At 39.3% G+C, this 26,067-nt stretch overlaps 1 protein-coding gene across 3 annotated transcripts in view; it reads right to left on the reverse strand.

Moving 5' to 3' along the window:
- The window catches only part of ENOX1 (ecto-NOX disulfide-thiol exchanger 1), a 299,113-nt gene that overhangs the window by 45,654 nt on the left and 227,392 nt on the right, over window positions 1-26,067 (reverse strand). For all 3 annotated transcript variants that reach the window (XM_014966053.1, XM_014966054.1, XM_014966052.1), the window contains 2 exons: window positions 22,970-23,076; window positions 19,438-19,555 (listed from right to left, as the gene is read on the reverse strand). In XM_014966053.1, coding sequence (XP_014821539.1) covers window positions 19,438-19,555; window positions 22,970-23,076 — 225 coding nt within the window. The remainder of the gene's footprint in view (window positions 1-19,437; window positions 19,556-22,969; window positions 23,077-26,067) is intronic.

A 26,067-nucleotide genomic window follows, 5' to 3' on the forward strand; every position in this document is an offset into this window, starting at 1 on the left:
TTGGCCCCTTTTCAATTTAGAATGGCATTTTTATTATCATAACTGATAGCAGGTGTTTGTGAAGAAATCGATTAGTATGCAGAGATGGAAATTACATTTGCCAAATGACTTGCACAGTCTGCAATATAAGCTAAAATTTGTGTAGCAAAAGGCATAAGGCTATAAAGCATGTACTAGGAACATTATTTAAATAAATTATCCAAACATAAATACATATAGGGAAGTGTGGCATTCATTACTTTAGGGATGTGGTTATCATCCTATAGAGGAACCCACTCCTGGTAGTATTTATACTTGGCAGCAGCAGTGGTCATTTGGCATAGCAAACTGCCATACTATACTATTTTCCTTCTTGGAACCTGGTAACACAACAACATTACAGAGCAGCTGTAATTAAAAAACAACAATCCACCATAGCCAATTCTATCAACATTTGGTAACTGAAGCACATAACTGATTTACATTCCTGATTAAATGATTTCAGGCTTGGTGTCACAGAATTCTTTCTTGCCCACCTAAAATAGCAATATGGTTAAAGTCCAAATTATAGGAAATTGTATATTAACTCTATTTAATGTCAGGCCTCTCTTGACTAGACCTTCCACAGATAAAGACTCCCCTGTTTCCCATGATAACACGATTCAACACGTTTGTGAAATTATATCAGCACTTAGAATGTCACAATATTTCATTACCAATAAAAATGTTTTATCTGTGTAGGACAAATCTACCTTTTACTCAGATAATTTTTACTATTTTTAAAATAGTACAAATGCATTATCCAAAATAAAGCACAGTTAGTGACTATTCAGATACAGGCACGGATTGGTTATTGCGCCCAATTTGGATATTCTACAGAATCTCTCTGGAAGATTTAGCAACAGTTACAGTATTGTTACATCAAATTAAATTGTTCTGAAAAGCATGTAATCATCCTTCCATGACAAAATTTACCCTCAAGAAATTGCAATGATGAGTCCAATGGGCAAATAAGAGGATGAAATCCCTTCTTCTTTATTTTTTTTTTGTAAAAGCCAACCAGCTATAATAAAAGAAAGAAAAAAAAAAAGGAAGGAAGAAAAAAGAGGCCAAGAAAACAAGAACCTCAGTCTAATAAAACTCAAGTCAAAATGAAAGTCTGGGTTGGAAGGGACTATTAGAGATCATCTAGTCCAACCCCCTTCTCATGGACAGGGATATCTTTCACCAAATCAGGTTGCTCAAAGCCCCATCCAACCTTGAACACTTCCAGGAATGGGGTATCCAGAACTTTTTTGGGCAATCTGTTTTAGTGTCTCACCACCCTGCTCATAAAGAAATTTCCTCCTTATGTCCAGTCTGGACTTACCCTCTTTCAGTTTAAAACCATCACCCCTTGTCCTGTCACTCCAGGCCCTGGTGAAACGTCTCTTTCTCATTTGTATTCTCTTACTCCTACCAATCAAACTCTCCTGCAATTTAAACTTTTTTTTTTTTTTTTTTTTTTTTAATGTAATAATTCTAGCCAGAAACTGCGTAGCCTTCTGCTCTCTGAGAGTGTGAAAGGAGACCATCATGGGCGTACTCAAGTTTTAGGAGGGGCTTGGGAGCAGTAATTCATCTGCTGTCCAGCACCTAATCGAGCTCTTAAAAAATTTCTGAGAGCTGCTGTATAAGTGGAGAGTATAAAGCCTATGTACTTGTTAATCACCATCCCCACTGAAATGTGGGTTAGGACTCAGATTCAGCTGACCCCTACCTGGAATGGCTTCTGTTGGATATTATTTTCTGGGTCACATCACAGCCCCATTGGAGACCCCCTCCTTTGTGTTCTTCTAGGTGAGTTCAGGCTGTTGAGTGGAGCTAGGGACAGCACAAGAAGTCTACTACTCGGGTAGCAAATTAGGGGAAATGGAAAGGGCTACGACATACTGCAAAAGTAAGTAAGCTGTAGGTGATGAACCTATTAGGGCTTAGAAAATAACTCACCCAAATGGAACAAGTCACAGTACATATGAGCAGTGAATGTAACTGCCCATTGTTCCTGTAGAAATACAATACAGGGTTTTTTACTTCTAAAAAAATCAGAGTTGTGCCTCTAAATGCCGTCATTTAATTTCATTATTTTAAAATTATATTTAGTATGCCGCATTAAAATAATTACACTGCAGTTCTACCAAGAAGTCCCATCCAAGGACAGGTGCCCTATTATTCTGGATTGCAGACACTGGAAGACAAAGGCTGTGTTTGAAAGAGGTTACAATCTATTTTAAGACAAAATGGGAATATATCCCAAACAACCCAAAGTAAGAGAATAAGAATACAGCAGAGATAAGTTTGTGATATTAGGATGGATTCCCAGAGGTGTACAATTTCTTATCGACATTATTATACACTCTGGTGATCTTCCTAGCCATTCATAGCAAGCAATTAAAGACTGAGTCCAAGGTAGAAATATGTCCTTAAATAAGGAGGATACAACACATATAGCAGCAGTGTAACAGAATACTAAATTCACAAGCTTTTAAATGAATTAATTCAGATAAGAGTCCACAAACGAGATGACATTAAATACATGTAGTTCCTGTGCTATTTAATTTAAAGCTACAAATTGTTGGTTCTTTATGTGTGTGGACAAAGTGGTTAGCAGAAAAGGAAAGTCAAAGAAATACCCTGGTGCTCCAGACCCCAGGTGCTCCAGCTCATTCAACACTGGGTAACTGCTTTAACCACATTCTTTGGTTTGACCTAGCATAACTCTAATTTTAAGATCTTTATATTTTAGTGCACTGAAAATAAAATAGTTCTGGATTTAGACCAATGCCTTGACTCCAAACAAAATACCTATTATATATAAAACTAATTATAACTCATTTTATAATTATGTATAATAATATGTAATTTATTACATACTATGTAAAAAGGCACTTTGTTGATTACTAAATTAAAATTAGAGAAGAATTTGAGGGGAAAAGGGAATTTTAAGAAGTAAATATTTTTCAATTTTTTACAGAAATTTTTGCTATGACTTCATTGAGAAAGCTCATGAATGCATTTTTTTTGTTGAAAAAAAGTTTACTTGGCTCATCTCAATGCTGCTTCTCAAGTCATTTAAGTTTGGCAGTTCAGATACTCATCTACAAAATCCTTCTCTGAAACATGCTAAAAAGCATCTTAGGATAAAAAGACAATGAATGCTGAAATCATTTACAGAAGAACTATATCCAGGAAGCTATATCAAAAGAACACTCCGACAGGAATCCCAAATAGCTGCCCGTGCTGCAGGCAGAAGAAAATATTCCTACCTAAACAAACACAGCTGGAAACCAGCTCAATATATGCTTTACAGCACTTTCACTGAGGGATGCAAAATGATACCTGCCAGTCTCAGAGAAGCAGCTGGAGGAAGATCAGACATATGTAAGTGGGGGAAAACTTCACATTGATATTTTGAGGACATCTAAGAGGTCAGTGTGATTTCCTTGTGTTGAGGCATAAGTGCTATATACAATTTGGTAACAGCTTCAGAGGCAAGAAAGACTGCATGTAGTGCACCCAGGCTATACCCAAGGTAAAAAGACACTTTTTTTTAAACAAGAAGTGACTGGCTGATCAGAAACCCACTGAAGTTTAAGGATACACTCATTGACTGATGCCTCAGAAGAAACGAACAATTAACTTTATTTTTCTAGGACATCTATCTCAGATAGTTAGGAGTGTGCTATCTTTACGAGTGGTAGTGACCTGTACCTTTTATTTAGCTGGTACTCTGTGACTACATTTAACATAATGCTTAGTGCCCACCAGAGTTAACAGACAGTAAGTCTTCACAGGTGATAAAGAGTAATTTTATTTTATGACTCACATCATGTCATAGTGACCAGGAAATAAAGTGAACAGCCCACATCTCTGAATGTATCTATTTATTGAGGAAATTAAGGAGAATTTGAAATTTTCTGCCAGTTCTCCTAAAGCTGCTACTAATGTTCTACCACCTGCGCTGTGCATTTCTTATTAGACGATGCCCTAATTACATTACAGTTAACATTAATGGCAGACTACTAATTCACATACTGGGGCCACTCTGAGTTGAAATGCATAGGCAGCAGGTTATCTCAAGAGTCTGAGGCAATCTGGAAGCAGTATCTGAAAAACAAATGAGCAAACACTAATAACAATAACAGAAAACCCTCATGTAAATTCAACAGCACAGACCTCCCTTAGTCCTCCCAGCAGAACATTTTCTATAATTTTTTTCCTATAGATTCTTCTATACTTGTGTAGAAATGGATCATAAAACTGAAAACTACTGTGCTTATTTGTCCGTCTTCAGACTTTTGCTCTAACCTCTTCAGCAGAATTTCTCAGGGTTTTGTAACTTTAGCCAATGTATCAATACAGTGACAGTGACACAGATGAAAGCAAATGAAGAGCATATTCCCAAATCTTCCTGCCATCTGAGTTCTACTAATGCCATTATCGTAATTTCCTGACTTGAAAATAAGGTTTTAAATGATATAATGCTCCTTTTGATAACAGCAACAAGAAAAGCATCAAAAAATGTCAAAATGATGGCTGTTATTATGGTAATTTTTTGCATCACTCCCATTGCAGAGCATTTACAATGTCAAAAATAGCCATCTTGCAAGACACAGCTACTTCTTCAAAGAGTTTTCAGCTTAAGGGACAGACCAAATGTGAGTGGAAAGAAATAAGGACACAAAGTTCACAACTATAAATGAGAACAATAAAAGTTATCCCTGGCCTCTAGCTAGCTTACTTGGATTTCAAATAGGTGAACTGTGAAGGAGTACCACAAGAGGAAAATCAGCAAGGAAAAAATGTTTCTGGAGGTTCTGGAAAGGCATGAGCTATGTCTTGATGCTACACAAAACAGGGTAAGTTATACAATAGTGGCATTTGTCATTTGTAAGGAAGATGGTCTTAGAAGTATAGGATGGATAGTCTTAGGAGATATGTTCTTGAGATATCTTGAGAAAGGGCTCAAGTGATAGCCAAAGAAAAGGAACTCCTATAAGTCAAAGATGAGGTCACAAGGTTTGGGTACGCATTTTGACAGAATAAAGGCAGAGCTCAGATTCTAGGAAGAGCTAGGTGGAACAAAAGAAAATTTTGGACCTGAGTTCAATATGTGAAGGAAGAGAAAAGGAAGTTTGGTATGACTTCTGGTGGTGGCACAAGAAAGGCAGTGGCATTTTTAACAGTTACTGGACATAAGGAGAAAGAGTTCAAAAGAGAGTTATGGGCCCAGATCCATGTTGAACGTGACACTGTGAGAGGATACACTGGTGTGTGCGTGCTGGCATGTGTCAGGAAAGGGTGACACCAAGACTGGGGCTGTCTTGAAGGAAAAATCTTTCAGTTCATAGACTAGATGGGACCACTGGACCCTCATTCATTTTTTACCCTGCAAGGCTCTACTTAGAGCCCCCAGCTTGTGGGAATTAAACTTTGTGCTACAGTCTGAGGATCCCATCCTGGTTACTTGGTGGCAGGATGTGTGTGAGGTGATGAGTGACCCGCACCTTGAGTGGGGTGGGAAGGTCAGGTTTGCATGAGGTCTGCAAGGTGGCAGGAAGAAAGGAACAGCCCTCATTGCAGACAAAAAAGCTGGATGGCCTCTGAGGTGGGGGGACACACTAGCAATTAGAGCAACTAGAGAAGTGTGAACCTATGTCTCCACCTCAAATGGACAAAGTTGACCCTCTCTCCGTATTGTCCACTAGCTGTCAGCTCCTGGCAGAGTGACGGTGAGTACAATGGCCCACATATAGATCCACTTGTCTCACACATGCCTTTCATAACGCTACCAGAAAAACAGCCCTGAGAAACTAGTTTCAGTTACACATGCTCTGTGCCTAGTTCAAAGGCATTTGGGAAAGCAACTCTTTGGTGGTATCTCCAAGAAGCTTTCTGGAAGAATAAGACTAAGAATAACACCTTAATCACTTTGAGGCATTTTCTCAGCCCGCTTTACAACAATGTCAGGCTCCTGAGGCCTTCGCTATTATAAAGTGGCCTTGAGTTCCTAAAGGACACTTTCTTTTCCTTATGGACAGTTACAAAATACCTGATCACCAGCATAGAAAGTGCTTGGATGATGAGAGCACAGGAATACAGCTGATACTAGCAGGTAAAAGCAGTATTATTCCCATACTGCATTCTTCAATAAATGCCTCTTCCATTATTCTCCCACGCTTCCACAAAAAAGACACTGTGTCACATGGCTTTTTTTAGAAAAAAAATCCTTTGGTTAAAGTTTGAAAGCAGTTCACTAACCAGCCTAAATAAACTCTGAAAACAGAATTAGAATGGTATAAAAATAAATAATTTGGGGCAATTACAAGCTAACCTAGCCGTGAACAGTTTTTTCTTTCCCTCTTCAGACGTAATGTAACCAAACAATGAAGCAATTTCCACATTTATTTTTCTAATGTTAGGCACACTTCATTTGAATGTCTCAGTACCTGCAAATTTAAACTCTAAGGGCACTAATTATCCCATATGTGGAGGGGATATTGTCATTAATGTTAGTGGGAGTTAAGGCCCGCACACTGGGAGATTTACTCTTTTACAAAATCTGCTTTATTCAGGTGCAGTTGCTTCAAAGTCCTTCCCTCACCATGCAGCCTATGTTCAATGCAGAGAAGCTCATTATACCAGATACATTCATGATGATACCAGATGTTCAAATTGAATACTCATGAGAATTATTTTCAGGCTTCCTATTCACATAAAACTTGCTGGTGAACAATTAGTAAATGGAAGGATGCTGCCAATAAAAAAAAAAAAAAAAAAAAAAAAAAAAAAATTTTACTCAAAATGTGAACTACAGACCAGATTAGATCAGGGAATGTTAACCGCGTCCAGTGCAAAATATGTTTTGTTTTGTTTTGTTTGGTTTCTTTTAAAACAGAGAGAGGGAGCATAAGTTCAGGGAGGTAAGTGAAAGTTCAGTGAGATTTCTCCACATTCATGAAACCTGAGTTCATAGTCGAGCTATTGAGTCACATAAAGATGAGGATCTTGCCTGGTCAGTTAAAAAAAAAAAAAAAAAAGAACAAGAAAAAAGAAAGAAAAACTAAAGTTGCACCACCATTTATCTGTAATTTTATCCATCCCATCCAGTACAGACAGATGCAACATTTCAGAAACCAAAGCATGTCCCTGAAGAGAGATTTTCTCAGTTTACAAAACTTCTTCCTGCTTAGCAGACTTCAGCAATAGCACCGTTCCTTCCTAGGTTTACTGCACCTGTGGCTCACCAGTAATTTATGAAGGCTTATTATTTCTCGTGTAATGAAGCATATCTCTTTGCAAATAGCAAAGGTGGTGTAGGGAAAGGGAGGGCAGATTACAGTCCAGCTGGGCCTAATAACCAAAAGTAGCATGCAAATACTGGCTCTGCACTGGACTAAAAATGTCCCAGAGAGTGGTGCTTCCAACTCCTGTGGTGTTATGATGAGTCTCACGATATCTGACATTTTATTTAAAGCCCTAGAGAGACCATCAACTGACAACCTCCACTTTAAGTTTCTGAACTAGTGGCTTCCAAACTTTCTAGGCTGTGGATCAGTGCCGGCTCTCTGTATTTCACCATGCTCTCACTAACTCTGACTTTTAATTAAAAACACTAACAAGGCAATTTAATCTCACTGTTTTAGCCAGCCCTAGGAATAAGATGCAGACTACTGTCTTACAAGTGATCGTTGGCTCAGGAGCTCAGTTTGGGAACACTGATCTCAACCTCATGGCTGCAGAAAACCCACCTGAACACTGAATCAACATTCTCTAAAGGGTTCAAAAGACAGAAGCCAAATCTCCCACTTTAAGTGAGTCTTTCTACCCTTCTCTTCATATCTTCTTCTCTTTTTTCTCTGTACTTATTCTGTTCAGTTTGTTTCCTGGTTCAGCTCTAAATGCATGAGTCCATCTCTTTCTAAATTTGTAATTCTCACTTGCCTGACATTTCCAGATGTTTCTCTCTTCCCTCACTCATACTTATTTTGCAGTTTGTTCTGCAGTCCTCTCTTACCCAGTTCTGTCCCAGGTAAATTGCAGCATTAAGTGTTTTGGACTTTTCCTACAAAGATGTCACATCACATTACTGAATTGTGCATTTAGAATTTGGAAGAGACCACCTTGTTACAATAATATCAAAGCCTGTCACATTTTAGGTCTATTTTACTTGACAGCATCTCTTTGGAGAACAGGAATCCACACAGCTTGTAAATGATATTTTGACAGTTACTAGTTAATCTGCTCCATTGAGACTAGTTTCTCCAGGTCACCTCTTTAAAGCAAAGGGCCCTTCTTTCCTCTTGGTTTTGGGTTACATTTCTTCTACAGCCACCCATGATATGTACCAACCCCAACTGACTTGGGTTATGCATAAGAGGAGACAGGAGAGGGAAGAGTTGGCTCTGCACAGACACCTGTGACGGGGGGACTGTTAGTTGGGTTGGTTGTTGCGTTGCTTTTCCTGCTTGGTTTTCCTCCTGAACTAGGGGCATAGGAAAACAAGCCATCATAAAAAAAAAGTAGAGGTATAACTTTGATAAAAAATAGTAGCGGTTCTCAGATATTCTCAAAATTCAGTAAAAATCATTCCTTCTCACTACTTATTAGAGCATTTGGTTTGTGATGAGATGAATTTTTCAGATACTTATGCTTTATGTTTACAAATAACTGCTGCCTTAGTTAAATATAATTAATCAAGTACTGAATCTCTTTTAGAGGTTCTGCTTTTTTTTTTCCCTAATTGAGAAATAGAACTGTTGCAACACTTTTACAGAGACCGTGGTTTTAAAGAAGCCAGCAAAGAAGTGACTTTTTCCTCTAATCGATGACATTAAAAAAAAAAATGACTGTATTCCCGTAACAATAAAAATGAACAGAGAAGACTTTAGTTTCAAGGGGGAAGGAGTACGTTTACTCAAGTGAGAGATGCGCCGGTTACTGGGGAGATGCCAAGTGGCACTGATGACCCTCTCCCACATCAGTAATGGAAAAACACTGCTTGTATTACGGGTTCTTTGCAACTGAGGGTACTTAGAGTTGAACTCTGCACAGCACAAGAGATGCTGACAAATGCTCTGTGTTTCATGTATGTTATGTTAATCTTATGTATATTGCATAAACGGGCTGTATGTATGTGTGTACATGTGACACATAAATTACTTAGGATATTCAAACTATTTTATACAGGTAAACCTCTGTATAGGTGGGTTACTGATGGTTACTTCTTAGGGGTCGAAGTAATTGCTATATTTTTATTCAGACTTAAACAATAAACACTGGCATTTACAAGATGCCCAGCTGTATTGCTACTGTTGGCATTGTACAACAGTACTGTTGTACTGTTCGAACTAAGGCCCAGCACCACTGTGACAACTTGAAAAAAACCAATCTGCAGGACTGATAAAAATGAAGGAAATGTCATTGCTACTTGGAAACAAACTTGACAGTGTGCACGTGAATGCCTCAATTTGTCACATTCATTAGGGAAGAAAAGGCTGTTTGAATTGATGGTGGCGTTTTGAATTGTTCTGATTTATAATAGGCAAATTTTGTTCATAAACGTAAAGTGTTTTCTACAAATGTGAGGATAAAACACCTTTGTACAAAATTCTATTGCACCTTAAATTGCAGGAGAGCATTTATCCAGCTACCTCTCTGACCTTGTACTGGATTGGAGGGCTGAGCTAATTTTTCTTTCAAAATTGTGCATACTACTGAAATATTTGCTCAGTTAACTTTGGCCTTAGATAAGAATGGATCTTAAATATGGGAATATGTTTTTACTCCTTTTAGAAGGCATAAGCAAATGATCACATGAAGCTTGTAATTTCTTGACTCTCACATTCAGAGACAGCATTTCTTGAGCCATTTATCCCTTATGTGAGTGGAAGGGTGTGCAGAAGAGCTGTATCTACAAGCCAAAACCTCCTTTTCTCCCCTCCATCCTGCCTTCAGCATGCTCAGTATCTGCAAATAGAAGCCACTGTGCTTCTCCACAATTTAACATGTTTAGTAGGTATTTTCTCAGCTACTGAAAAATAAAATGTGTTGCAAACTTGCAGATGACAGGGTTCTGCAGGGCTTACTGGGACTTTCAGTCCTTTCAGAAACAGACAATTTATTGAAATTTGCAAAAAGTGTGTAACTTTGAAGACATAACTGTGAAATACTCCTTGTACCAGACTTTCTGAGTAAGCCACTGCTTAGGACTTTGTGTCTGTGGGTGTTGAGCAGAAGGTGAGTGCAAACACTCTCAGCAGCAGGCAGCAGCTTGTGGGATCAAGGTCTAACAGCACAGGCATCTCAAAACCTACCAACAAAACATGATGAGACAGATGACTATCTGATAATAGAACAACATAGAGAGAGCTACTGCTTTTATCATGTTCTTCCTTGACTGTTAAAAGTGCTCACTTGTCTCCAGAGCTCAGAAAAATTTAAGGGGGAAGACAGTCTGCATCTGACACATGACAAAGAAGAGATGAAGAAATTGGTGTTGTGGACTAGCAACCACCCCAATCTCTTCAGAGGGACTTCTGGTTGACATGTGAGGTGGGCACTTGGCAGTTGTAGAAACAGCTCAGCAATACAAGTGGATACAAGTGCTATAAAGACATGCTTGGCACAGCTCTTGCCCTTGATGCAACTTGCTATGCATCAAATATGGGGAGGGCTGAATAAATAAACAAAAGCATTGCAAACTATTTGCCCATTGAAAGGTAAAAAGAACCAAACAACCAAATCTATTATAATTTCTAATTTTAAAAAGTAATTAAACAAATCACTTTGATTTTAATAAAGAAGAAAAAAATTTTCTTCCTTCAGAGATCTATATGCTGGCGTTCAAGGAGTCATATGCTGGAATTAGTGGAGAAGTGGAATAAAACAGTACAGTTTTGGCAAGGTATCTAGTTCTTCAGTCAGTCATTTCAAAAATGAGATTTCTCCTCTTTGTTTTCTCTTCCCTCTGCCATGAATCTAAACCCAAATAAGCCTAAAAGAAGATCACTCACCTCCAAGCAGCATTGAATCCACTTGGCTTTAAACTTTATGAACCAAATCCTTCAATATGTCGGTCACAAAAATGCTATACTATGGATATGTGTCATCAGTAAGAAAAAAGCTTATTTTCTTGAGGTGGTCTTTAAGCCAAAACCAAAGAGCAGGACACCATGTAACACCTCTGAATCTAAGATTCATCCACCAAAGTAAACCAGCATCATCGACTAGTAGTACTTTCGGGAACTTCTGTTGCCATCCAGCTCCTAGCAGGAGGTCTGCTGGGTGGGTTTTTAACTCCTGGCACACAACCACATCACAGGCTGCCAGTCAGCTGGACACATAAGGAACAAGAAGCTGCACGCTTTGAAAAGGAAGCTTTTGATGCTTGGGAAACTTCAACCAGCCTTGCATTTCTCATGACATAAGGATGCTCCCCAAACCCGTAATTGTGAGTTTAGAAGCATGTACTGACATTGGAAAAGACTCTGCTTTCTGATCATTACCTCCTCTGATACTGTAGCAATGGCTGCTGTTTCCTGGATTTAAGGGTGGATAAGAAGGTACCTAAATCTCCACCTCAAGCAATATCTGCAATCTTCTCTAATGTGCTGGGGTGAAAAAGTTTTCTAAAAACAGCAGGGCACGAAGAGCAGCATAATTAAGAAAATGTAAAACCATGAGCTTAGTGTACACAATAATAGAAATGATCTTTCATGGGAGGTCAGAAATAGGGCTTAGACTGAAGCCACTCTTGAAGGAATCTATTCTTTATGCTCTGTTTAGAATCAACCGTCTTCACTGTTATAAATAGGGCTCGTTCTCTTGAAGGCTAAATATGAGAGTAAGAGCACAAAGGAGCTTTATATTGGAGAGGGCACTATAAGGAAGGTCACTTTATAGAAATCATGAAGTGTAATTTGGAGAAGAATGCTAATACCAGCTATATCAGATTGTGAGGAAGCCGAAAACAGCATATGTTCTAATATTGTCTTTTATTGATTTTGCTGCCAACATCCCACTTCAACAATGTTACAGCCGCACTTCAGGATTCTTAATGGAGGGGGATGGAGAAAATCAATATACAGAGCTTGCTTCTGCTGCCATTGAAGTCAATGCAAGTTTCATTATTAACTGCAATGAGCACAGGACAGAGTTCAGACTGTTTTGTCGCTTTTGTTTGTTTGTTTTTTTCTTTCCCTTTTTATTTAACCTCCTAAGGGCAATGTGTACTGTTATTCTGTTTTAGAAAAGTCCCATTTAAATAGGGCAATTCCCTATCAAACTGCAAGTCTACGCATTCAGAAATGATGCCCTGCTTTGTGAAACCTAATGAAAAATTATAGCCTGTATCCTGAACTGGGAAAGTTATAATAAAAGATACAGGATTTGAAATAAATTCTAATAACAAAATCATTTCTTGCTTAAAAATATTTTCATTCAGATATAAAGCAAATAAAAACAGTTTAGCCTTCACTGACTTGTAAAATATTACTTTCAATGTGCATTGTTTGCTCTATTACAAATACAGGCGATGCACCCAAACTTATTTCACTACTATTTTAATGCTATTTACACAAAATGAAACATGCTAAAATTACCTCCAAAAATTATAAGCATCATCTTCATTCCAACAACATGCTGTTAATTTTGTTCTAGCATGAACGCACAACATATTTTAACATGCTGTCAAAATGAGATACTAAGAATGTCAATAAAATGGCACTAAAATAAATGTAAATTTAGATTGCTGTCACAAGTGGCTGCTTGGTTTTGTGAAGATGTTAGGTTGCTATAGCATTTTCCATAGCAACTTTGCATCTTATTACATAAATAATCCCTCAGTGTCCTTAAAGCTTACTAAAAACAGGATTAAATCTATTCTCATATGTAATGATCCTGCATAAAACCTTATCAGTACGAAATACGCAGAAAACATGATAAAATGTAATCTAGATAATAGTATTTCTGGCAGTTGAAAAGCATCAAAGCGCAACAGACTTGTTTTGTAGTAGACAGGACATCCTCCTAAACCCCATATTAGGAAAATGCCTTTGAAGTGTGTGTTTCCTCTAAAAATTGAAAGTTAGGTTAACCCCTTGACTGCTGTGTCGACAGGACCAGCACAGACCTTCATCCCAGAGCTGATGGGTTGTGTGTGCTCCAGAGGAACTGGCCCAGTACCTGGGACAGGATGAGGCTGTCTTTATTCCCCAGGGAAGACAGGCTTGCCAACTACCTTCAGCCCCGATTCATCAAGGCATTTCTGCTAAATTTAGCTGCGCAACAAGCATTATTAGAGCCAAATGGACTTAAAACCAGGGGTATAAAATTAGGCCCCTGCCTACATGCTTCCTGAAATTCAGCCTATTTTTGTAAAAGCTGTGGGGAAAATGGAATGCATTTTAAGGCACAAAATTGGAGTCTGCCTGATGATAACAGCTCTGAACTGGCATGCTGTGAAAGACACTACAGCAGACTTTTCCCAGCGTAGAGGGAGTAATCATCTTGTGCTGCTTTCTAGTGATCATCCCTGATGGTCCCAGGGAGCAAAAGCTGATTGTCTGCTGTGTCCAGAGCATTTCCATTCAAAGGGAAGTTACTCCACTCGGAGAGCTCAAAAGGGTTGTTCAGCTGTCTTCTCTGGCCAGAGAGGGAACAGTGTCAGCACAGTGACAATTCAGAGCTTCAGATTTTAAATACGTTCTTTTCTTCGAGATTGCTTATAAAACCTGGTTAGTAGCTTCTGTTAACAGGGTTTATTTTCCTCTTCATACGCCTTTATATGTTTATTACTGCAGGGCTGATTATGACACCAGCTGCCGATGGCTTTGAAATAGTATTGATTTATTTGAGGAAAAAAGCAATTCTAGCTCATTAATTTCTCAAGTAAATACATTTTGTTATTTTACGTTATTTTTATCAACAAGTGTTTAAAAGGCAAAATCACAGGCCTGTTGAATATCAGTATCACTTTCACAAATCTGATGTCACAAAGCTATGAGATGGAGGGGTAATGACAGAAAAAAAATCAGACTTTTCTTTAAAAAAAATCTCCCATAAACCCCAAAAGATTAGACTTACCAGAAAGGAAGGGAGAAACACCTGATCCCTGGGATCAGGAGGAAGAGGAAGATCTGACATGAGATCTGCCGTGCCACTGGGCCAGTTGGAAGAAAAGGAAAAGCAAAGCTCAGCTCCACACAGCTGGGGCTCAGCAGTTTCTATTCAAAGTTATAACAAGCTATATAAAGCTTTCCTACCAGTTTAATCCAGCTATAAAACACACTTTCCATTCCACACGTGCATCTCTGCATTCACGCAAGCCTTACAGAAAGCAAAAAGAGGATTGAATTGCAGAGAAAAGATGAATAAGCATCAGACGGATCGCTTTGGTGTTGTCTCGGGCTTTCCTTGAAGATTTGCCAGGCCTGCAACTTTCGAGACAGACTTAGGAACAATATCACAAAGCCTGGTTTATGCTGCGCGCGCCAGGGTGCGATTTTCAAATACTGACTTTCACAAGGACTTGCACTCTTCTGTGAGATGGACTGCCCACCATTCAGCCCATCTCCTGTGGCAAGTGACTTGGCTGATGCTGCAAAGAGGACAGACAGATCAGTTCAGGAGAGCGTTAAAGATCTGGGCTACTGCCCAAGACAAAAGTAGCTTCAGTGTTTAAATTTGCCTCCTCCTTTGGGTGTGTTTGAAAGTTGTGCCATAGAGGATGTCTGTCCTGACTCGGGAGGCAGCACCAATCTTATGTGTTCAAACTGGGCTTACACTTGCAATTTATTATTTGAACGCAGTCCACAAGATGCTATTAAGTTACTTCATCATGGGTAATACAGAGCTGGCGAAATGACCCAGGTGCCCAATGAGTGGGATATCAGAGGTTTGCTGAGCTGGAAAGAGCCCTATACTGAGGTGCTTATCATCCATATGGACAATGCAGGCAGTGGTTCAATGAAAGGAAGCATCCTTGCCTCCATTTGATAGTAGGGAGCTGAGGTAACCCCAATTCATTGATGAGACTGGGAGGAGGGCATGTGGCAGAGCTGGGATTTGGCCCAGAGCTCCGGGATCCCAGTCAAAAGCCTTAATGGTGTGCCCATCATTTCCGCTTCCCTCTGGAAGCACGGTGCTTCTTTCTTTTCTGTGCTGCCAGCCGCAGGCTCTCGCTGAAGTTGGGAGTTGTTAGAATTAATGGCATGTCGCTGAGAACCGCAAAAGGAAGAGATTAACCCACCTCCCCTTAAAGTAAAATTACAGGTGCCTTCCAGGCATAAACCAAACTTCAGCTCTTTTCTACAACATGCAGCTTCACTTCACTAATTCTTAAAATTGCTTTGGAGGCTTTTACATGTGGATCCTTACTCCCGGTGCCAGCAGGTGGGAGATGAAGCATCCATAAATCCTGATAGTTCTGAAGATTTTCGTATATCCGCTAGACTCCAGCACTGAATCTCTCTTTTTTTTTTTTTTTTTCCCTGAGCTAATGCTTCAGTAGCTGCACCTTGACTTTCAAATGTATTAACTGAGTTGCCAATCATCATTATTATTATTTTTTTCTTAGCAATCCCCCAGCTTTACTTCAGCAATCCTCTTGTCCCTTTCAAACTCCAAAATCCACATTGCAGAAAAATCACTGTTTAAAGGCTGAATTTTGGAAAAAATCCCATCATTCTAAAGGAATAGCTGATCCCACAGGTGAGATTCACTCAGTCTCAGGTCAGCCTTTTGCCGGTTTTCCCTGTAATGCAAATGATCTTTAGTCTGTGAAACCAGGAGGATTTCCTATAAACTAGACACATATGCTAGTTCAGCCAACTTTTTGGTTTCCCTTGGGGGGCTCTTCAGGGGGCCCCCAGCAGTAGGTTGAGATGCTCTCCAAAGGAACAAGCAGGTATTGATGCCTTCCTTTTCCTTGAAGATTCAGCTTGCACACCACAGAGTAGGGTACTAACTAAGCCCAGAGAGAATGACCTGTAAAACACCTGGAGGAGGAGAAGGTCTTTACACTGGAGGTGGTGCCTCAGCACTGCAACATGGACTAGAGGGTGGAAGAAGACAGGTCCAGGAGAATAATGGTCCCCATTCTCATTCCAGCTCCGACACTGAGTCACTGATATCAGTAAACTGGGTACATAAACAACTAGGAGAAGAGCAACTGGTAGATGAAAGAAGAGGACTTGTGTCTAGAATGGAATGACACACTTTGCGACAAGTCCCCCTGGAGCTGCTGTGCATTGTCACCAGGAGCAAGCCCAAATCTTCTCAAACAAACAGATATTAGTAGATTTCTAATGAAGACCGTGACTTGATGTCTCTCATGACTTACTATCTTGCACAACTTGAAGAAAATATGCAAACCAGTCTTACTAACAGCTTTTTCATTATCTGCCCCAAATCCCCAGAACTTATTGCGCACAAGGGCCTCAGCAAAATGTAATGTTCCTCTGAAACCTGACATCCAGCAAGTCTGGATAAGCACTCAAGCACTGAAGTGCTTTTGCACAGCCTCAGGGCTTAAATGTGTTGCCCTGTGTTTTCAAATGTTGGGGCTAGAATCCACCCTCTTTTCTTTCAGGGTGATGAACAGGTTTCTCTTCAGATATCCTAGAGGAGAGCTTTTGTTCTAACCAGTCTAGCTGTGGGGAAATGTGACACACTCAGCACCATACTCTCTCGATGCTCACAGAAGCGAAGTTATTTCTGAATGAAAAAGGCTTGAGTGAACAGAAGAAATTACATTGGGAGACTGCTGAAACTAGACTTTACCAAGATAGAATGAGGTCTTAGGATCCATTCTAAACTGATGAATCAATTGAGCCTTCTTGTACTAGGGGTGATTTAACTAGGTGGACCAGAGAAAAAAAAAAACTGACGTAGGTGTTGGAACCTGGGGGAAACTACTTGTTGTAGCTTTGGGGAATGTAACTTCCCAGAATTGTTGTTCCCACTGTTGCATAGGGCAGGCTGAAAAATAATGTTTTCAAGAAAATTGTTGGGATGGCAGCAGAGGCAGTCCAGAACCCTGGAATTCTCCAAATCAATTCATCACATGTCATTGCTTTAGCCGCTTTCAGATTTAGATGTTTTAAAGCCTTTATGTGTGCATGACCTTGAATTGAAGAGGCACAGTATCTTCTTTGTGTAATTCAAGCCTTGCCCTCCCCATGGTTAAAAATCTAGACAAACACTTTAAGAAAAGGGGTTAAAAAAAAAGAAAGTGCCAATGTTTTCTTACTGTGCAGAATTGTTTCTTTGTGATAAAAGAGTCTTTAAAAGACATTCTTTGTAGAACAGAGGTTACTGTGAATACAAATAGACACTCCAGCGAGATAAAGAGGTGGTTCTGGAACGACATACTCAAAAAGGAAAAAAAAAAAAAGAAAGCAGAAGTAGAGAAGGCAGCTAACACAAATAGTAATTTAAAAAAAATGCTAAAAGAAGGAAGGAAGAATCACTTCTCTGTACATAAAAATGAAAAAATAAATGTCCTCTCACTTTCTTTTCATTTACCAATCTTTTATACCCAATAACTTTTCGGATTTTACTCCAAGTTCCTCTATTGTCAATGACAAGAATCAAATCCTCTTGCTTTAGTTAAGAGTGTAATGTTGGAAGAGGAAAGCTATAAAATTAATTTTGGAACTGGATTACTCTACGTATGCAGCAGGCTGGATCAACTCCACTAAGATCAAGAGGATGATGAATGGTACAATGGACAATGATGGACAAGTACTCAAGTGGATTCATATTGCTAAATTTTGATTTAGTATGCAACACAGTACTGGGTTTGCTACTGTTGTCACTGAGGGGACTCAAGTGCTCACATTATAACAATACAAAGAAACTGAAATCGTTTGGAATGGAATGCTGTAGAAATCTCAGATACGAAAACATTTGATAGAAATGTCCTTTTTTGTGGAAGGAAACCAAAGACACTTTCCTATTCATGATGTTACAAAAAGAATGACCAGCATAGCTCTGCCTTAAGCACGCATATGTAAACCCAGTTGAATGAATAAGTATGACAGTTCAAAACATCATTATTCCTCTTTTGGAGTGCAGGCTGTGGGTATTTCTGGCTCTACCTTCCTGTTGTTAATTCTAATGACTTCCCTCGACAAGAGTGGACACAGTTAAGGTAAAATGATTAGGCATTCATAAAAATCTCTGATGGCTAGCAGTGCTTTGTCTGCAGAGACCCACTGTCTCAGCTCCAGACATTTGCTAATGGTGCCTAGAAAATTCAAACCCACACAATTAGCCAAGCAAAAATTAGAGCTGCCCTTTAAAAATAATTTATCTTTTCTTCCTAGAAAAAAAACATTAAATCACTCCTCAAAAGAGATGCTGTAATAAAAATTTATTTGCTAGAATGACACTCTTTCCTTCGGTCTTTACTTCTGGAGTCATTCAACCTCATGCAGCACCTTGTGACAGGAGGAGCCAAAGAGCTCTTCTCTGTGTACGCTTGAATCCACACTTTTGTGCAGAAATACAAGGACTTGAAACCATCGAATAGATGAATTTCTTTCCTTTCTTAATATGGTGCCTGTATGAAAGGTCAAAATTATCATCAGACTCTCTGTTTCTTTCCATATTACTCCCTCCTTCTTTACCATCCTTAAAGCCCACCGCTGGCTGGCAGTTCCCAGTCATGCTCTGGCTTTAGCTTCTGTAAATTTTCTTTCTGGAGTGTCTAAACAGGCAAATCCTTGTTAGCTACTCACAACCTTATTAGCCGACGTCAAGAAATCAAGCAAACCATCCATCCAGATCATGCTACCACTCAGTAACTCAGGCAGCTTCTGAGCCACCCCTTGGAGTGCCCACCCTGGATTTGTAGAAGGCTGAAAAAGTTGCTTTTCTTTCCACCTATTGCAAGCACCCTTGCTCTTTCTTTCATGATAGCCATCTATCGAGAGCCAGATTGTGAGAGACCGTATTGTGAAATATGCACCTTTAAAAGTTAATTCCACAAATAACACTGTTAAAATGGTGCACTGTATTTGTCAGAGAGCTTATACATGATTTTGTATTTGTTGAAAAGAAAGGTAAGGCTTAGGTGACCAAAACATAACTTCCACTGGTCTCATAATAAGGCGTTGTTGCAACCATGGAATGAAATACTGTTGTGCAAGGCTGCAGAGAGCACACTAAAGAAACATAATGCTTCCAGCCGAGGGCAGAACTGGAGAATTTTCATTGTTATAGAACGTAGCAGCTGACAGATACCTCCTAGAGAGAGCTTGCATGTTTCAAATAACTAATTTATGAGGGTTTAAAATAAGATACTGTTCTATATAATCAGCAATTAATATGTCACTTCTCATATGTAAGTTTTTTGTTTGCTTTTAAAAAAAACTGGTTGTATATACTTGACATTATAGAGGGATTTGGCTTTACCTGAATCGTCTACTCTCAGCTTTTTACTGGGATTGTCACCACTGTCATCATCGGACATTTCCATCTCCTCTTCCCGTCGGATTCCCATGAGCTGTTCACTGTGAGCATTTCGGAGCTCCTAAAACCCAAAATGACCTTTTGTCAGTATTAACTTCCATAAAGTCATTATGTATTATTTAGTATCTGTTTTTAATACTGCTCTGATTTTAATTATACATCATTTATCATTGTAATCATATTTATTTGTATATGAATATTTATAAGAACAGTAGCACAGGGAATTCTTCCCGTGGAAGAACGGTGTTTATAAAAGGTAACAGTCAGGGGAAACAAGAAAGTGAGTCTCCACGTCCAGTGATCTTTAGTGCTACCAAACACAGCAGAATGCTTTAACAGCAGGGACAATGCTTGAAGTTGTGTTTAAAGCAGGCTGATAAAGAGATTGTCAGCCTGCTCACGGGACAGGCAATTCTTGCTTCCCTCTGCCACCTGGGGTAGGATTCATCCAGCCAAATGTAGGTGTCTCCATTAAACAAAATCATATTAACTACACTCTGAAAGTGTCTGGTTCTCCCTGCTGATGGCAAAGGGAGCTGAGAGCAGCCAGTGCAGGAGGGAGCGATTTGTATTGTAGTTGCTGAAGCCTGGGCAATGGAATCTCACCCTCTGTCCCTATGCCCAGATCGCCAGGGATTTAAAAGGCTCGGCCCAGCGATGCTGCCCTGAAACATCTCTGCATCTCGACCCAAAAGGAGTGCCAGGGCAGACAGCCCGGGTCTCTGGGTAAATGATGAGCGGGCAGGTGGGCTCCGTGGGAGTCTAGACGGTCTTTGTTCTGGGTAGAAAAGCCGGCGCGGGCGCAGCGGCTGGCTTTTTAATGGCAGGGCTGAGAAGATTGAGAGGACTCTATTTTGTCCTAATAATCCTGTCAGGTGTAACACGGGGATGCTGCACCGTGATTAGTGTAGGCCTTTTCAGCCCGCAGACAGCTAATTTTTCTGCCGACAAAGAGCCTAATTCCCACAGAGGTGGTTTGAAATCTTTGAAACAAGGAAGAGTGGCGTGGAAGGAGGAGACAGCATTGAGGAGTCCGAGCGCCGCTCCGTGCAATTAACAATAAGCTGTCAGAGAGGGACTGGCTGAAAAAAGAAAGGGAAGGCATTTCCCTCAAGCTGTACCCTTGGTTCATCGGCAGATCTCAAATATTCTGATAAATGTGTATGTGCCTATTAATCCCAGCAAAGGCAAGGAGGCTAATTAGAGGGCGTTTTACACGAGAATAATTTCAAATTAAAAAAAAAAAATGATTAAAAAGGTAAATTGTCAACCAGTGTCTCATGCAATCAGAGGCACCTCTGGAAGAAATAAGCAATCCATTTCTTAATTCCGTATTGGAAAAGGCCACCTGCACCTTTTCCTGGGGAAGTATACTGCATACACAAGCAGACATCCGCTTACATTTACTCCCTCTTTAGGGGATAAATGTCCTTGATGCCTCAATGTCTAAATTATCAGCAAAGCCAATAATCTTACACAGAGAATGTCTATATGCATGAGTGCTTGCTTTGGGCTTGGAGTCTAGCAAAGCTTTCTTAAATTCAGAAGTAAAGGGAAAGTGATCTGATAATTAAACAAATAAGCAAATAATGTCGTGGTTAAAATATATGATTTAAATCAAAGATGCCATTTGGTATTTCTATCATATTTCACATCTGAAAAAAATGGCACTTCTAAAATATATTGGTTCAGCAAGAGCCTTCACGTGGCTTTGAATTGTTTTTGTTGTCCTCTTCTTAGAAAAACAAAAGGTGAGTATTTGAAAAAGCAAGTAGTGAATTAACATCTGTGGGAAGTCCAACTCTTACACATTTCAGTTTGTTAAAGGTTTAGAAGACAGCAAATGAATGACATAGCACATCCCTTTACAGAAAGTTAGTTTAAGAAGGGATGGTCTTAATATTATTGAAATAAGCTACTAGCAAATCATATCAAAAAGACACGACAAACATCAGTCCCCAATTTCCCAACTTCCAATTGAACAAAGGCTTTATTCACTACTTATATGAAATATTTGTGAACAAAATGCAAAATACAGTTTGTACCAATAAAATATGCCAACATTTTATTTTAAGTGTCCCATTATTGTGAAGTCATTCGGTATTCACCATAATAGCACTGATAATAAAGAATTCATTTGGTATTCATGTGGATGTTACATTTAGTGCCATTGGTATTCAACTGTAATTTAGCATTAGTTAATGGGCACTTAAAATGTTATCCAAGTGATTTATATCACAGCACTTTAGTGTTTCTCAAACTAAGTGTACAACACTTATTTTACAAGTGTACTACAAAATAATTAAATAAGTGCACCTTACCTTCTAAAGTTTTTATTCTGAGACAGAAAAATCATTTAGAGGACTGTGATACTAGCAATCAACATACTGTACTACATGAAGGTAAACCCAGTGTATGCAAATTGCTCATATTAAAAAAAAAAAAAAAAGGAAGAAGAAAACAAAGACAGCGGTACTTACTTTTTAAAATACAGGCTCATAGCGTATATACTGAATTAAAAACGAAAGCTGGATGACCAAAACACAGGATGAGGTCTAGCGCTTCCTTTGCTGCCGCTCGCAGCAAGGGGAATTAGAATCCCATTTCCTCCGGTCATGCTTATGACAGTCACACAAAGACAGCGGTACTTACTTTTTAAAATACAGGCTCATAGCGTATATACTGAATTAAAAACGAAAGCTGGATGACCAAAACACAGGATGAGGTCTAGCGCTTCCTTTGCTGCCGCTCGCAGCAAGGGGAATTAGAATCCCATTTCCTCCGGTCATGCTTATGACAGTCACACATGCATGGCCCCACACTGCTAACTCTGTGTGGTAGTATGATTACATTTACACTGGTTTCTGTGCAAGCATAACTCTTGGAATCAACACAAGTGATGTATCTACTTTTTTAAAGGTAAACATGAAACAAATGGGAAGGAGTACATCATAATTCTGGACTTAATATGCTTAAGTCATTACTTAGGAAAGAAATTCTCTACTTGATTTTCAGGCAAAGTCATCTTATAATGACCGTATGATGGCACAACAAGAAAAAAAAATATCTGTGCTGCAGAATACTTCTTTTAAAAACAGATCACGATGACTCCTAAAAAGATATTTTTCAGAAATAATTCTTAATTCTTTCTTAGTTGAAAATATTGTTCCCAATTTCACTACTTCAGTTCATTATTTTAGATAGTAAACATAATCCTCCAACGATTTCCCAAATTTTGCATGAAAAATAAAAACACATCGCTCTCTGTCTTAGTGTTATTTAATGACTATTATCCTAATGAGAGCAATGGGAGCAATTCATACTGTAGATGAGACTGTATAACGGCCAATTGATTAACAGCTAAAACGATAGCCGTAAATATTGCTGAATACACTATGTCCAGCTACAATCACACTCGTTCTGTGTCAATCCAGCTGCGAGATGATGGATAGAAAGTAATAATAAAATCACCAACCTCAGAATGCTTTCGCCAAATGTCTATGTTCTTTCGCTGGGCTTTCGAGAAATGGTCCCAAGCTTTTTGTCTGGTAGAAGCGTTGAAAACGGCGACAATCTGCTCAACTTTGGTGAACAAGGAAGTCAAACAAGACAAGCAATTTATGTTGTGATCACTATAGAGAAGCAAAGCAAAGACACTAGGAGTCTATGGATGATGTCATTACTGAAACAACATCATCAATATCCATCCAATGGCGTGTCTTTCGTACTTACATTTTATCAATGTTGGAGATGTCTCCCTTCAAGTCTGCCTCCATAACTTTAGTCTACACAACTCATAACTATGTACCAAAAAAAAAACCAGGCATGCAGCTGCTTCCCCGTGATGTCTGCTCTACCTCCCTGCCCAGCCACGTGCCTTTGCATGTGTGGCTACAGGTGTGTGACTGCAGAAATGGCACTCACTTGAGACAAAAAACTGACAAGTGTTCCCCCTGCAGCAGCTGCCTGCAGATGAGCAAGCTGGACAAATGAAAGCGTGTGAGACAAGCGGGCTCTGCTGTGAAGGGTGGCTGGCTGGTGGCAGGAATTCTTCAGCAGGCAGGAAGGGCTGAGCCATACGTTAACGCTGCATTCTGTAGCTGCAGCGGCTCCTCCTCTTTTATTTAATATAAATGGGCTCACCTGCAGTAGTCATTCTGTCCTGTGCCCACGGCCTATGTATGTTTATGTACATGGACAGTTGCGTTTTTGCACATATAAGATGACGAAGACATGTGAAATGGGCTTCCCTCATTCAACTCTAATGAATTTGTTCTGAAGCTAGACATCAGTATTTAGGTCAATTATCGAGGGCAATTAAGGTCCTTAAGTTTTTAGCTACTTGTTCATCCTAAAGCAGAAACTTTTCTCCCAACACTTCTTTCTCTTCACATCAGTTAACAAGCAACATTGTTCTTCCACAAGAGTGATCTACCTAGAAATAGTTGACCAAGAAGTAAGTTGTTTTAATGGCCGTTAACTGCAAGACCACCAAGAAATTCAGATTTTCTAAAAATGACCTGGGCTGTGCACCAGAGAAAGCACCGTGCTGACGTATGAATTCAACTGAAAAATGCTTCAATTTTTTACAAGGTTCTTAGCTATCTATCTCTTTAGATACCTGGGCTGAAATGATGCCCACTGTTCTGTAAAACCGCAGCTTGCAGCACCTCCTTCCCACCTCTTTCACTGAGAAATGGTGGCAGGAATGTTGTTTTGCCCTTTGATCTGGTCTCTCATCAAGCTGATCGATTGCGGCTCTCCTTCTCCACTCAAAGTAACAGATGTGGAGGATCTTATTATACATAACAACCTCTCTTTCCTAAAGCGGGGCAGTGAGCCCACCTGGTAAGTCACTTATGTATCTTTCACCTCCAGGTCTGAAAGTTAACTCCACTCGCTTGAATAGGAGCATGTTTCTTCTACTCCCATTTTTTACCACTCTTGCAGGCTGCTTTCAGATTCAGGAAGATTACAACATTTTGAATCACATATGGATGTTTTTCTTTGCAATTGTCAGGGCTAGTTACTTAACTTCTAAAGCCACAGAAAATAAATTATATGTAGTTTATACCAAAGAAGGTGCCTCAAAACTACTGGGATGATCCGACCGATTTGTGATCCATTGAAGTTTTAATAGCTGATGTGATAATTTCAGCCTATTAGAACTTGCTTGGAGTGAAGGGTAGATGTATCAAGGAAGTTATGTTGTGTATATTTATTCAATTAATTTGAAAAGAATGAAAATGCTAAAGCACTCCATTATTATGTGTGTAGAAACTGAGGCTAGAATTTAATTACCATCGTTGTGTTGATGACCCAGGTGCTCAGAAAATCTTGGTTAATTAACAATCTGTTTTTAGTTTGCAAGTGGAAATTCAAGTAGAAAAGATTCACAAAGATATGAGGAAGAGCTGGTTTGCTGTTTTCCTCTAATAGGTATTAATAAGATCATCTGAATTTTGAAAAACATTTGAACTTTAAAGTGTTTAATTTCCATTCTGTGAACAGGTGCTAAGATTTATCAAAAGTCATTATCTGATCATTTCAGAAACTCTCCTCAATGGAAACACAAGCTAGGAAGATGTCAAAGAGTTTTTCTTGCATATCTGCAGTAGACAAAGTGAGCAGAAAAATGATCCCTTTCACTTACCTAACTTTCAGGAACTGAAAAAAAAAAAACCCGAAAAGAAGTAGGATACTATGAGTACTAAATGCTAAAAATCAAGACATTTAAAGAAACTTTATGCAATAGGCAGCTAGGTACAATAAAAAAAAGGGAACTGTAGAGGAGAATACAAAATGAGTACGTATCAAAGACCAACATCCCCCTACTCTGTATTCAAAGAATGTATGTACAGCAATTTCAATATACACAGCAATCTTGGCTGTAACGTGTTAACGAACACCCACAGGTAACACCCAACCTAAAAGGTCTGCAAGCATTACGTTAGAGCTAGAGGGGAACCAAAGCCATGGTTTGACAGCATAGGAAAGTGGCTTCACATCTCTTTGTACTGCATCCAAATCCTGCATTCATTCGTGTGTTATGAGATGGCAATCCAATATAAACCTGTTCTGCCAGTTCACAGTCGGTCATGGGTTAATTCATGTTGCATCAAGATTAATTTCTTCTCCCGCAGACATCCCAGAAGCCTCAAGCTGGCATAAATCTTGTGCCCTGGGTAATTGGAAGACAAGACATAATGTGCCCAACCCCTGATCAGGATCAAATGTGTATGGGTGAGTGACCCTGCAGCACGCAGTCCGTCAGGAGGGTAGATCCATCCCTAAGGGGAAGCCAGGGAAGTTTATATCAGCTGAGAAACTCCCCAGTTAACTCACTTTTTCACTATGGCTGGCTAAGATTTGGCCAAAAAAAGGCCCCAGCTTTTGGGCCGATACCTGCAGAATCTCAGTGAAACAGTTGTTCTTGGTCTTGCTTCTGACTATGGTTTTCAGACTATTTCCAGAAAAAAAACCCCACACCTATCTCTCTAAGGCACCTTGAACTCTAGGATGCACCGTACTGTCAACTGTGACTAGTAAGTAAAATTATTAAGTAACATGAAA

The sequence above is a fragment of the Calidris pugnax genome, unplaced genomic scaffold, assembly GCF_001431845.1.
Source record: "Calidris pugnax isolate Ruff unplaced genomic scaffold, ASM143184v1 scaffold20, whole genome shotgun sequence".
In the NCBI taxonomy this organism is placed as follows: Eukaryota; Metazoa; Chordata; class Aves; order Charadriiformes; family Scolopacidae; genus Calidris; species Calidris pugnax.